The following is a 13820-nucleotide window of genomic DNA, read 5'->3' as shown; positions in this document are numbered from 1 at the left end:
AGGGTCGCCATGGATCAAGATTGACGCTAAGATAGTTAACAACAACAAACATTTAATTTATTGTTACTCACCGGGATAGTGAGATGTGCTAACCATGTTTCCTGCCTTGTGTAATCTAGTCCTGGGCGAAAGACACCATTTGCTATTCTGCTTCAGGCTGCTACATGTTTTGAGCTGGCCCTGGGCACATGGGATCTCTAGAAGGCTAATGGGAGTCATTAGCAAAAAGACTAATTGCATGAGATGTTGACTATGATGATTATATTTAGCAATAACCTACAATGTAGGTTTTGTATTGGGCTGGACCTTTTTTTAACCTAGTTGGCAATCACTTACAGTCAGTGTTGCCAATTTCTGGGGAATTCCCTGGAATCCGGGGAATTAAATTAATTTCTTTCAGGGAATTTTGACTGAATAATAATAAATATTGGGGAATTATGGGGATTTGTAGTAAAATATTCCAGGGAAAATCTTTGAAAGTCTTGTTGGCAACACAGCTTACAGTTCACTTTCTGTTTTTAAAAAGGTCTCTTCAGGACCAAAAATGCCCTCCTCCAAATGTGGCAAAAATGCTGCTATGTTTTCCTAGTGGCCATTGGGGGGCATTTGGGAGTAAAAAAAATTGACATCTTCCTGCACAAGATTAATTTTGCCTAATCCTGACCTATATGAAACTAGGAACTTTTGTCTCAGTCCAGACGGGCCCTGGCGAGGGGCAGTGCTTCTAGATGCCCTTCGCCCCTTGCACATGACGAGGGCGCCAAAATGGCGGCAGCCTGTACGGATGGGTGCCGCCATCGTTACATAAGTGCTGTGCGGCGGCGTGCGGCACTTACATGATGAATACGCCACTGGTGCACTTGTTACACCGCTACTGCGGCAGAATACCACACAGTTTGTCCGCTGCATTTCCCTCCTGGTGGAAAACTATGTGCCAGCAGACCACCCTTTTGGGGCAGTCTGTACTGGGCCATAGACATAGCAAATGATCAGATGTGATCCCACACACTGAAATAGAAATGAGAGGAAGCAAAAAGCAGTAGGGTTAGGGTTAGGTGGAGTTTATTTTCCTGCAGTTTGAATCCGTAGGTATGTGTCCTAGTCTCTGAGCAGCAGAAAGCAAGTTTACTACATCCTCAATATGAGATCCCTTCAAATATTCAAATATGGCTATCATGTCACTTAACTGTCTGTTCCCCAAGCTAAACATATGCAGCTTATTAAGTTGTTCTTCATAGGACATGGCTTCCAAATCTTTCACCATTTTGGTTGCCGCCCTCTGGACATACTCCAGCTTGTCAACATCCTTTTTGAATTGTGTCCAGAACTAGACACAGCATTCCAGCTGAGATCTGACCAAAGCAGAATAGAGTGGTACTATTGCTTCCCTGCTGTATTCATAATGATACAGCCTAGAATCATTTTGGCTTTGTTAGTTGCTGCATCAACAGAAAACAGGTTTGCTAAATCCTCAATATGAGATCCTTTCAAATATTTAAATATGGCTATCATATAACCTCTTAACCTTCTTTTTTCCAGGCTAAACATACCCAGCTTCATAAACTGCTCCTCATAGGGCATGGTTTCCAGACTATTCACCATTTTGGCTACCCTCCCCTGGAAATGCTCCATCTTGTCAGTATTCCTCTTGAATTGTGGTGCCCAGAACTGGACCCAATATTTCAGGTGAGGTCTGACCAAAGCAGAGTACAGTTCATTTGTTGGCTGGGAATTATGTGAGTTGTAGCCCAACACACCTTAAGGGAAACTGGTTGATGGCCAGACAAGACATGAAAAAGAAATGAGTAAAGGCAACAAGAGAAACATAGAAACCTGTTTTTACTTCTATCTTTTAAAATTATTCTGTCTTTTTTCATTGTTGCAACCCACCTTGAATCCCATCGTCAAAGAAAGGTTGGACATAAATCCTTGAAATAATAAACAAACAAACAAACAAACAAACAAACCTGGAAGAGGGGTGGAAGAAGAGACTTATGAATCAAACTTGAAAGATTATGGTTAATGCACACAAACATCCCCCTATCCCCAATAAGTAAGTCAGGGAAAACAGAATCAGAGAACTTGGAGCAATCGTGGGAGAGGAGTTATTTACTCCAAAGCTATGCAAAGTTACATTTCAGCACTACAACTCTTGGGGTCTAGGAACTGTATTCCAAAACACAAATCTAATCTATTGAAGGAGACATGTAAGATAATATTTACCTCTACAACTTGGTTCAGCTCCTGACCATTCACCTTCTGGACCACAGACACGCTGGGTGGACCCTACCAAGTCCAGGCCATTTTGACACTGAAATGAGACCCGATCACCAAGACGGTTGCGCCCCTCAGTAACAATTGCCCCTGGTGGGATGGCGATACTGCGGCAATGGCCCACTGGAGAGGGAATGAAACAACATGAGGAGAGAAACCACAGGATGAAATGCCAATTATTGGATGGGTTGTACAGCTTTCCATAACCAAAACAAGGCAAAGCCCCCTCCTCAGCTTCATGCTGGACAAACCCCAAGATCAGCTAAAGCAGAAATAGGAATCATGCATCTCTCTAGATGTTGCTGAGCTGCAGTTCCCAGCATCCTTCACTATTGGTCATGGTGACTACAGTTGCTGTGACAATCAGTTTAACAATATCTGGTGAGCAGCATGATTCACATTCCCAAGATAAGAGCCCTGGTGGCGCAGTGGTTAAACGCCTGTCCTGCAGCCTCTCACTCACAAACCATAAGGTTGTGATTTCAATACTAGCAAAAGGGCTCAAGCTCAACTCAAGCTTGCATCTTCCCGAAGTCGCTAAAATGAGTACCCAGAATGTTGGGGGCAATTAGCTTACACTTTGTAAACCACTTAGGGAGTGCTGAAGTGTACTGATAAGTGGTATGGGAATGTATTTGCTATTGCAACTTGCTAAGAGGAAATATGAAATCTGCTACAGGTTGAGTATCCCTTATCCAGAATTCTGAAACCTGAAACATGCCAAAATCCAAAACTGTCCACAAGGGTGGTCGATATAATAACATCTTTGCTTTTTGATGGTTCAATGTACACAAACTTTTTTCATGCACAAAATTATTTAAAAATACTGTGAATAAAATTACTTTCAGGCTATGTGTATAAGGTATCTGAAACATAAACTGAATTTCGTGTTTAGACTTGCGGTCCCATCTCCAAAAAACAAAACAAAACACCAATAAAAAACCCAAAACACTTTGGGTCCAAAGCATTTCAGAAGAGGAAGATTCAATCTGTACCATCAGATATAGTCATTATGTTCACCAATGTAAGATGTCTTTAAAAGGAGACTAGACCTATTCAGGGAAAATAAGGCTGTGGGCGGATGGACCAGGGTCCTTCCCAGGACCTTCAGTCTCTGGGTGTCCTGGTCTATCTGAGAAGTGGCGCAGCAGTACATTCCACACCAGAAGGCAGCCACCCATCTCTGAAGGGTCCACACTCTCCGCTGCTAATGACATCAATGAATTTCATGACAATCATTCTTTGCATATCTCCCTCCCAACAAAATAAGGAGATGTGAGAAAACTGGGGCAAATTTTAAACATGAAATGGGGAATTATGCAGTGAATAAATGTACATTTTAAGTTTCATGGCTCTAGCGACATTTGCAAGAAAGATTATAAATCACCTGCAGTTTTCAAGTTATGCAAACTAAACAGATGCAGATTTGATATTTCATTGATATGCCTAATCTATATTGTTTGGGAATTCCTGTTGCTGTTGTTGCTGTTGTTGTTTCTAATGTGAAGCACATGCAATCCACAACCCAGAGAGGACAAACTGCTGCTGTACTGAAATCTTAGCAAGATTCACCTCCATCATCGCAAACAGGGGCTGTTCCATTCCAGCGACCATTTGGCAAGCAGTGTCGCTGGGATGAACCAAGGAGCTGATATCCATCAAAACACTCGAAACTCAAAATGTCACCAATTGGATGAGAGCTTCGTCGTGGGTTGAATGAACCATGTTCAAAGGATCTCTGTGGAGGGCAGCGTATGTCTACAAAAGAGAAGTGACGAAGATGAAAAAGGACATTGAGATAACATTTCGGCCTAGAATATGGAGGCTTGTGAAGTACAGTGGCTTTTCCTTCCCTGCTTTCTTTCACAGTTCCAGTTAATAGTACACTTTACTGTACACTGAGCCCTGCCCATTGGCAAAGAGCCTTCTATAATGTTTGCTCAGAAGTAAAAGTGTATAGTAAAGCCCCATTCAAAATTAACTAATAGCTTCCTCTTTCATCTTGTACTCAATTTATTGCTTCCCGTTCAGATTAGCTACGGTATTACTGAGGTACTAAACACGATGAACCAGTTTCTATTCTCTGCTTAGTGTGAGCTAAAATGTTTATTTCCATGTATCCCCCTCTTTTTTTTTTAAACAGGGTAATAATATCATAGGTGTGGATGAAAACTATATTTTTTCTCTCCCTGCAAAAAAGAAAAAGGAGAAAGGGAACAAAACCTGACTAATCTGATTAACAATTCATCACTAATTTCCCAGCTGCACTGAACAGCAAGCAAGCAAAGAAGCAGAACATGAAAGCAGCAAATGTTAAACAAAAGGTACAAAAGTCCTATTTCTAACAAGCTTTAACTGCATTTTCCCACTCCATGCTGGATAGGATGGTGCTGCAGTTGTACTGCATGAAAAATGGCTACATATCTGGAGGTGAAATTAAGAAAAAGAATGCAATAATTTGACAATAATATCTTACGGATTTGCTATAAAAAATGCATGACGAAGGTATGGCAATACCCTGTTCCCACCAAAATGGCTAATATAGAATGAAGCCCAAGACTTTGAGTTTCTTAACAGTAAACTGTAAACAAAATGGCAAACAGTTGTTGGGAAATTAGAGGTGTTTTAAATTAAATGCTTTTATAACAATAACTCCAAGCATTCAGAAATAGCACTTTCTATGTTTCAACATATGCTATTTCAGAAAAAATTCACAACAGGTTTAAATCTGTGGGCACCTCACTAAGGAGGTGGCATAGACAGTCCTAATCAATCTTCTGTTGTCCCACTTCTTCAGTTGTTTTGTTCCAGTCTCTCTCTTCTCCCACTTTCCCCCTTTGTCTTCAGATTACTCCAGTTGTTCCTCTTGAATTGTGGTGCCCAGAATTGGACACAGTATTCCAGGTAAGGTCTGACCAAAGCAGGATAGAGTGACACTATTACTTCTCCTCATCTAGACACTATACTACTATTGATGTAGCCTAGGATCATATTGACTTTTTTAGCTGTTGCATTACAGTGTTCATGTTCAACTATTGGTCTACTAGGACTCCTAGATCCCTTTCACATGTACTGATGTCAAGCCAGGTGTCACCCATTCTATATATGTGTATTTCATTTTTCCCCCTGCCTAAATATAGGACTTTATCATATGGGGAAACTGGGGGCTTAAACAGTGATTATCCCATGAAAAGCGTACAAATAACCAGGGATTTCCTCATTCCCTGGTTATGCCCTGGATAATGATGTTTTAATTGTGATGTGTGTGAAAATCTTAATCACAGTTGTGCAATTTTCACAGGATAATCACCATTCAAACCCCCAATTTCCCCCCCCCCCATGTGATAAAGTCCATAATACCTTAGATTTCTCCCTGTTGAAATTCCTTGTGTTACCATTTTAATACATAATTTTGTTCTTACTAATTCATATATATTTGCCATGTATGAAGGAGTCAGAATCATAGGTGGGGTACAGACCGCCGCTTTGCGGCGGTCTGCCGCCGCCGCCAGCTACTCCGTGGGGGAGCCGGAGCCTCCACACGGCGCGGCTCCCCTGTGGACTGAAAAAGAAGCTCCAAAATGGAGCTTCTTTTTCCGTCGCGTTTGCGACGTAGCGAGGCGCCAGGGGCGCACTCGCTACGTCACAAGCGACGCAACGCGTACGGATGCTCAGCGTCCGATACGCAAAGATGGCACCGGCCATGTAGAAGGGCCGGCGCCATCTTGTACGGACGTACTAGGCCCAGGGGCGTCTAAAAGAGACGCCCCTTTTTAAAAATGGGACGTCCTCTGGACGTCCCAAAGGGCAATATAGAAAGCCCCATAGTCAGATAGCAGAAAGACAGAGGAGTTGAAGGTCTGGCATACCAACTCCTCAGCCCTGCTCAAAAGCGCAGTGGGAAACTTAAAGTAAAACAGCATACCTTCCAGTATTTCACAGATGAAAATTGGGGCACATGTGACTGAGCAACACCAAAGTGGGGGCAAAAGGGTATGACTGAGCAACAGGAAGGCAAAAGTTATTAATGAGGAGAACATTTTAAAAATATGGTTTTAAGAAGAGAAACCCTGGAATAGATTTTTGTGAGGGTTTTGGGCCATGTGGCTGTATTCTAGAAGAGTTTATTTCTGACATTTCACCAGCATGTGTGGCTAGCATCTTCAGAGAATGCATGGAATGTATGTACTGAACTTAGCAAAGCCTGAAAGCACACATACACAAATGAGTGTAGTGATAAGGGCAAGATTCCTCACACTTCGATCCCACTAGCTGAGTTAACTAAGGAGATTACTACATGCAACTTTTAAACTGCTATTAGAGCTAGAAAAAAGCACCTTTGGAGATACCTATCACACACTGCTGCCCCCAATCCCTAACTGATGTGTCCCCCAAGCATGCTTGTTGTGTGTATTGTGTGACTTTGAGTCATTTCCGACGTATGGCAACCCTAAGACAAACCAATCATAGGGTTTTCTTGGCAGGATTTGTTCAGATGAGGTTTGCCGTTGCCTGCCCCTGAGGCTGAGAGCATGTGACTCACCCAAGATCACCACATGACTGCCAATATTGCAATGGCCCTGGCAATGATGTTTTACACCCTAGTCTCCAGAGACAAACTACTACACTATGCTGGCTCTTTTCCAAACATGGTTAGGAGCATCCTTTTTCATTGATGGGGGAAATCTGTCAATAATCTTGCAATTACGCTAGTCTTTAGGTGCTAAACATCGGCCTGTTACAGACTGCCAAAATAAAGCTGCTTCGGGTCTCTTTGGAGGTATGCTATTTAATTGATGCATGGGTCCTAAGAGTCTGGAGGTCGCGCTGAAGCCACACTCCATTCCTAAGCACCGGAGTGCAGCTTTGGTGCAGCTTCCGGATTCTTAGGATGCATGCATCATTTAAATAGCATACCTCCAAAGAGACCCGAAGCAGCTTTATTTTGGCAGTCTGTAACAGGCCATCATTGCCAGGGCCACTGCGATATTGGCAGTCACGTAGTACAATGCGGATGCAGCCCAGGACTGCCCCTGCTAGACCAGGACACTAAGTTGGAGGGTACACAATAGGAAGTTCTCAGATCCAACTACAGGTGGGCAAGGTCTGGTGTTGGTGGGAGGAAGGCCTACTATCGAAACACCTGGTCCCTAGCAGCTGCCCAAGGATACAAGGTACCAACACAAGGTTACGACACAAGCTCTGGCAAAAGGGAGATAACACAGCCTTTGTCTGTACATTAGCTCCTATGGGAGTTAAAAAGAGCAATGGTGCTGCAGATCCTTTAATAATTGCATATTTTTAAAAGGTTTCTGTAAACATTTAACTGGTGACCAGGATCAAATGGGCCCTACTGACTGAAGGATCTCTTCTTCTTTTATCTTTTTCAACATTTTCAGCAAAGAGCCATGTGAGGTCTGTGTCTCTTTTTTGATCTTGGATATTACCAAACAAAGGCAATTACGGTATGATGAATTATTGGACACCAGCAGGTATCCCATCCCACCCACGTCAGGAAGGAAGTACAATTTGGACCATATATACAGAATGACTGGATAATTTATTACAGTCACAGACCAGCAAAATTAATACAAACAGAATGGGTCATATAATAAGAATACAAACACATGTACAGAGGAGCCCAATGAGGGTTTCCCCTTGACCATCTGCTTCCTTATCTGTACTGAAGATAGGAATCATTTACTATCTTTTCAGATACTGCTTAGATAGGCAAGAAATTAGCAAGGGTTTAGTTGGTCTTCTAGCTAGAAATCTTAGAAAGAAAGGAAAGAAAGCAGGCAGGCAGGCTCTATTTGTTTTGTCTGCAAATTGCAATAAAAGGAAAAACAAACAAAAGAAAGAAAAACAAGGCACTATCTGGACTGTCTATACAAACTGCAAATAAACAAAGGATAAAAATAAAAGAAGGAAGGAAGGAAGGAAGGAAGGAAGGGGGGAAAGTCATGATCAAAAGATTCTCCACCTTTAAATGCACCTTCTTGGTTCTATAGGGACTAAGACTGTGTCTACACTGCAGAATTAATGCCGTTCGACACCACTTTAACTGCCACGGCTTAATGCTATGGGATTTTGGGATTTCTTATTTTGTGAGATATTTAGCCTTCTCTGTCAAAGAGCTCTGGCACCAAACAAACTACAAATCCCAATATTCCACAGGATGAAGCCATGGCAATTAAAGTGGTATCAATGTGCATCAGTCTTGCAGTGAACCAGCAGCCAAAGTTGTCCTTAGGTAGGAAGAACCTTATTAAATAATCCAGTTAACAAAGCAGAAAACAAAATATTACGATGAATAACATAAATGCTGTCCGCTCAGGACTGGCCCTACCAGGGGGTAAATGGAGTTTGTAGTTTGTTGTGATGCAAGAGCTCTCTGACAGAGAAGGCTAAATAGCTCACAAAACTATCAATCCAAGAAATCCATAGCCATGGCAGTTAAAATGATTCAAAGTGCATTAATTCTGTAGTGCAGATGGAGCCTTAGTTCCTGTAGAACTAAGAAAGTCTATTTAAAGATGGAGAATCTTTTGATCATGACTTTTTCTTTTTTACCTTCCTTCCTTCTTTATTTTATTTTTATCCTTTTTCTATGTTTATTTGCAGTTCGTAGTCTTATATATAACTTCCATTTTGGAGAAATGGCTGCTGTGCAAACGCTTTGATGATGAGAGAAGAGTGGAACACCTCCTTGACGATTTAATCACAGGAAATAAGTGTGACTGGTGATCACACCATCACAGTTTTCAGATGATTTAGCCACATTTTAGCTATGGTAAAACTCCGTGTGATAATCTCCTTAGACTAAGGAATTATGGCTCCTTCCCATTTACCATCCAATCTGGATTCTGTCTGAGGTCCATTGTTCCTTCTGGTCTTCCAAGTGCCCAGTTCATGATAGCGGTCAAAAACATTCTTCAGTCTTGGAGTCTCAGGATATTTATAAGGGAAATTAGCAGGCTCTTTGGTAATATGTTTGAGGCTATTTACAATATACATTTACAAGTATACAAATTTATACAACCCCCTTAGCGAGTAGCACAGACATGCCAAATCCTTGAATCCCACCAATCAACATGGCCAAACACTGTGAGCTTGCCAGCAAAACACAAAAGCAGAAACCTCCACACATACCTTTGCATTGTGCTACATTGGTACGGATTCCATTCAGGGAGCGCATTGGTGTCCATTTTCCATCTGATTGGCAGATCCGTCTTTGCAATGGATATGGATATTTACCAGGTGGGCACGAATAGGTGAGCGTGCTTCCAGGGTGGCCTCCATCTGAGAATGTGACGGTGCCACCTCGGATAGCTAGGTCTGTCGAACAAGATGTTGTTTCAAGTTCCTGTGCGACAATCGCTGCAACAGGTATAAAACAGGAGTTATTTGCTTGGAATTTGAACTAAAACTAATTTTGCATATTGAGCCTTCCCTGGTGCTCAGTCTAAGCCTGAATTAATTGCTACTGGTGTTCATGGTCCAATGAAGACAAACATCAGGACATTCACAGATTACCTATTCTTGGGTGCCAGAGCCAAGGAATATGTGGCCCTTTAGATGCTGTTGAATTAACCTCTCAAATCCCGAACCCACCAACTGTCTCAATTTGGCAGGTCCCACATTTTATCCTGCTTTTGAAATGTCCCAGTTTCTCTCCTCTCACTTTTCCTCTTTGTCCTCAGCTTACATTAGTTGATGCAAACTGAGATCAAAGTGCAAAAGTAGTTTGCACTCATTGAACTCAACAGGAAGGAGCGTGCAGAACTGTGCCTTTCCCAGTAGGCTCAAGCAAGGGCAAATTGCTGCAGCCTCTCTGAGTGTATGTGTGTTCGTCCTCATTAAAAACATTTGCTATTACCCATCTTAACCAGTACAATCATTGGGGAGGTGCGGTGGATGCAGACCAAACCAGGTGATACCTCAGAAGAGGAGTTACACCCGGTTGGGCCCTCCTCCAACTGTTGAGGGGAGAGGGTGTGGTGCTGCTGCTGGCACCTGTCTCTTCTATTCCACTGCCCTGGAGGCAAAGGAGGGGAGAACTGCAAGCAGTGGTATACTAGGAGCAAGCAAAGGGCACACAAGAGTGTGAGAACAGATGAGAGAGGTAGTAGCAAGGGAGAATGAGCATTGCGGGTGGCATTGTGAAAAAAGCAAGCGGGGACACACTGTGAAGGAGTTAGGTTAGGGAGTGAGTAGGCGGGAAGGGAGAGTGAGGTGAGGGATGAAAGAAAGAGAGGTTGAAAGGTGTAGGAGCAGAAAAATCAGCAGTAGCAGAACATGCCACAAACCATCCTGGGCATAAAATACTGTTTGAAAACACTGAAGTTCTGGACCATGCCAACAACTACCATGTCAGGATGCACAGGGAAGCCATTGAGATCCACAAACATCTGGATAATTTCAACCAGAAAGAAGAAACCTTTAAAGTGAACAAAATTTGGCTACCAGTCCTGAGGAATAGCAAAAGAAGGACTCAGCAAATGCAAATAAGAAATCACTCAGAGTCAGGGGCTTTCCCAGCAGATCATGATAATCAATTAGCAGACATTAATCCTCTTTTGCATTAGCCTCCTAGCCTGAGGCCAGCCATCAGCAGCAGAACAATACACATGCAAATCACTCCTGCATTCCCAGGCTCACACAGTATATATACACCCACTTTTTTCCAGGCAAGCATTCTCCGAAGATGCCAGCCAGCAGCCACAGATGCTGGTGAAACATCAGGAAGAAACTCTTCTAGAACATGGCCACATAGTCTGAAAAACCCACAAAAAACCATGGATGCTGACCATGAAAGCCTTCAACTTCACAATGGAAATAAATCCCATTTAATATTTCACATTCTACTTGTCTAGTAGCTATGTTGAACCATTCTGTAAAGAGGTTTCATACGGAAATGTTAGCAGAATGGAGAAAAGGAACCCAACAAAAAAGCTAAAGTGAATTAGAGAAAAATGTGTAGTCAAAGGTGTAGAAATAAGAAATGAAACTGAAAACGTGAGAAGGAAGCTTGAGCAGAGGAGAAGAGTCAGAAAAGAAAAACTTCACAGAAAAGATATTCAGGGATAGCCCTGTTGGTCACATAGCAAAGTACAACAGCCAAAATACACAAAACAGTGATCATGCATTTGGAGCATATTGGTTGGCCCATTAAAAGTATCCCAGTTTTGATTTCACCACAAAGGAGGACAAGGCATCATAAGATGTAGGACACTCAATAAAAATGTAGGGCATGACCAACTATAAAAGCTAAAAACTCTCATAGAAATGCAAAGTCATGCTTCTTAGCCCTGCTCCAAATGGAGTGCATTTTGGAAATTCCTTCTGGACAGAAGCTTGAAATGGAGGACATGTCCTGGAAAAGGAGGACGCCTGGTCACCCTGCCTTCAGAGGAAAGGTGAGTTGAAACAAGACCAGCTATACTATGCAACGAGGTGTTGTTGTTGCCGTTTTAAATTATTTTTTATCATTTTATTTAAAATTTCTTTAAAATGTTCAAATATTTTTTTCTTTAAAATAAAACCACAACAACAAATAGACAACAGGGAATTGGAATACACTTCTCCCTCCACATTCACTGGGGTTAGTGGCGCAGGACCCCAGTGAAAGTGAAAAACACACACAAATAAATAAAAAGTACTTTTGTAATAATAATAATTATTATTATTATTATTATTATTATTTATATACCACTATTCCAAATTAGATCACAGTGGTGTACAGCAAGAAGTGATACAATATAAAAACCCGACATAACACGTATTACCGACAAAATAGTAACAACATCCCATTAGAAGTTACAAACTGTAAAACTGACAGACAATTAAAACCACAAAAACAAAGCTAGCTAGATAAAAACATTTGTATATCAGGGGGAGAACAGCATAACATTAGGACACATGGGGGAAAGCTTGTTGGAAAAGAAAGGTCTTAAGTTTCTTCCTAAAAAGATCTAGGGAGGTGACAGAGTGGAGCTTGTCAGGAAGGGAGTTCCAGATTTGTGGGGCCGAGGTAGAAAATGCCCTTTGTGAGGACAAGATATATCTCGTCTTAGGAACCCTCAACAAATGCTTCCCGACCGATCTGAGAGTGCGGGGCGGTGAGAACACCTCTCTAGGCATTTCTAGGTCCTCCCGCAGAACTCTGCGGTCAACATTTGCCACAATTTGACCGTAGAATCATGTTGCGGGACCTACAAATGCTGAGAGAAGTGTTTTCTCTAGGAATTTTCAGGTCCTCCAGTGCAACTCTATGGTCAATGTCCAGCAGAATTTCCCTGGAGGACCTAGACTGAGATTCCTAGGGAGAGAGCATATTAATCACATCTGCAAATAATCAAATCCGCAAAAATCAAAACCGCAAATGTGGAGGGCTGAGTGTACTTTTAAACATTAACACTACCTCTGCCCTATCATAAGAGTTTATCACACGAAGGAGATATACTGGAAAAATCACATAATTCAATTTCACAGGATATCACACAAATCCCACCGGCATTAACATAGATCTTTTTTTTATTTTTGGGATTTCAGTGATAATGCATTTCTGATATCACTTTAATTGTGCAATTGTGTGTGATAATCGTTTGCACAATTACTCACCATTTCTGCTTTATTTGCGGGATGCTTTAAATGCGCTTTAATCTCTCTTTAATGTTGAACTTCCAACTCTATGATTCTATGACTTTACGAAGTCAGCCTCAGTGTGATAAACTCCCATAGACTATGTGACCCATGCTACCAAACATCAAACACAACTCCAGACATTTACACACACTTTCCTTCCTGGACTCTTTTAGGTTTCTTCTTTTTTATTTTAACTCTGCCAGGAGTGAGTGTAAACACCAAAAGGAACAGAACAGAAAAGAAAAATGATTGATAGAGCAAGAGGTGGCTCCAGTGCCAACCAAGCACCCTGCCTGGCACAGGGCTGAGTTACTCCTACCTGGGCAGAGAAGGAGAAGAAGCAGAAGGACCCTGGGCAGAGGAGTCATCATGGACCCCTACAAAGCAGCTGCAAGGGAGCAGGACACACTGTCCAGAAGAGGCTGGGGAATATTTCAGGGAAATTTTCAGATCCGCCTTCCAAGCTGAGAAAGGGAAGTTTTGAGATTGAGCAAGTGCCTTCCAAACCAGGGAGGGAGATGCCTGGTTACCCCCCTCCTTGCTTTCTTTTCACAGCCAGGCAAAGATCATTTTTCCTTTCCCCCCCCTCCCTCTTTTTTCTTTTGGTACGTGTGTAACTGACCCCAGGGAGGCTTCTTGCTCGGGTGCCACCTTTATTTATTTAGTTGTTATTGTATGCTTTTTAAAATAACCTTATTCTGTTTTCAGTGGCGACGGTTTTTGGAACTGTATTCTCAGCTGCAACTTCTCTGGAGGCCAGGGCTTGATTCCCTGCTCAGGCATGGAAACCTGCTGGGTGACCTTGGGCAAGTCACACTCTCTCAGCCTCAGGGGAAGGCCCAGGCAAACTTCCTCTGAACAGATCTTGGCATGAAAACCCATAGGATAGCTTTGCCTTA

The 13820-nt window shown here is 42.2% G+C and overlaps 1 protein-coding gene across 2 annotated transcripts in view; it reads right to left on the bottom strand.

Moving 5' to 3' along the window:
- C2 (complement C2) overlaps nt 1–13450 on the bottom strand; it is a 51175-nt gene extending 37725 nt beyond the window's left edge. The window contains exons 1-4 of one of the 2 annotated variants that reach the window (XM_042451127.1): nt 13241–13450; nt 9427–9654; nt 3847–4032; nt 2224–2397 (exon numbers count right to left, since the gene is read on the bottom strand). In XM_042451127.1, coding sequence (XP_042307061.1) covers nt 2224–2397; nt 3847–4032; nt 9427–9654; nt 13241–13292 — 640 coding nt within the window. In that variant the 5' untranslated portion in view covers nt 13293–13450. The remainder of the gene's footprint in view (nt 1–2223; nt 2398–3846; nt 4033–9426; nt 9655–13240) is intronic. The other variant, XM_042451125.1, reaches the window with a different exon arrangement.
- Nucleotides 13451–13820: the final 370 nt, after the last annotated feature.

Source organism: Sceloporus undulatus, chromosome 2 (genome assembly GCF_019175285.1).
Source record: "Sceloporus undulatus isolate JIND9_A2432 ecotype Alabama chromosome 2, SceUnd_v1.1, whole genome shotgun sequence".
Classification (NCBI taxonomy): domain Eukaryota; kingdom Metazoa; phylum Chordata; class Lepidosauria; order Squamata; family Phrynosomatidae; genus Sceloporus; species Sceloporus undulatus.
Note: the sequence above shows the minus strand (reverse complement) of the source record. Positions and strands in the feature narration are given on the sequence as shown.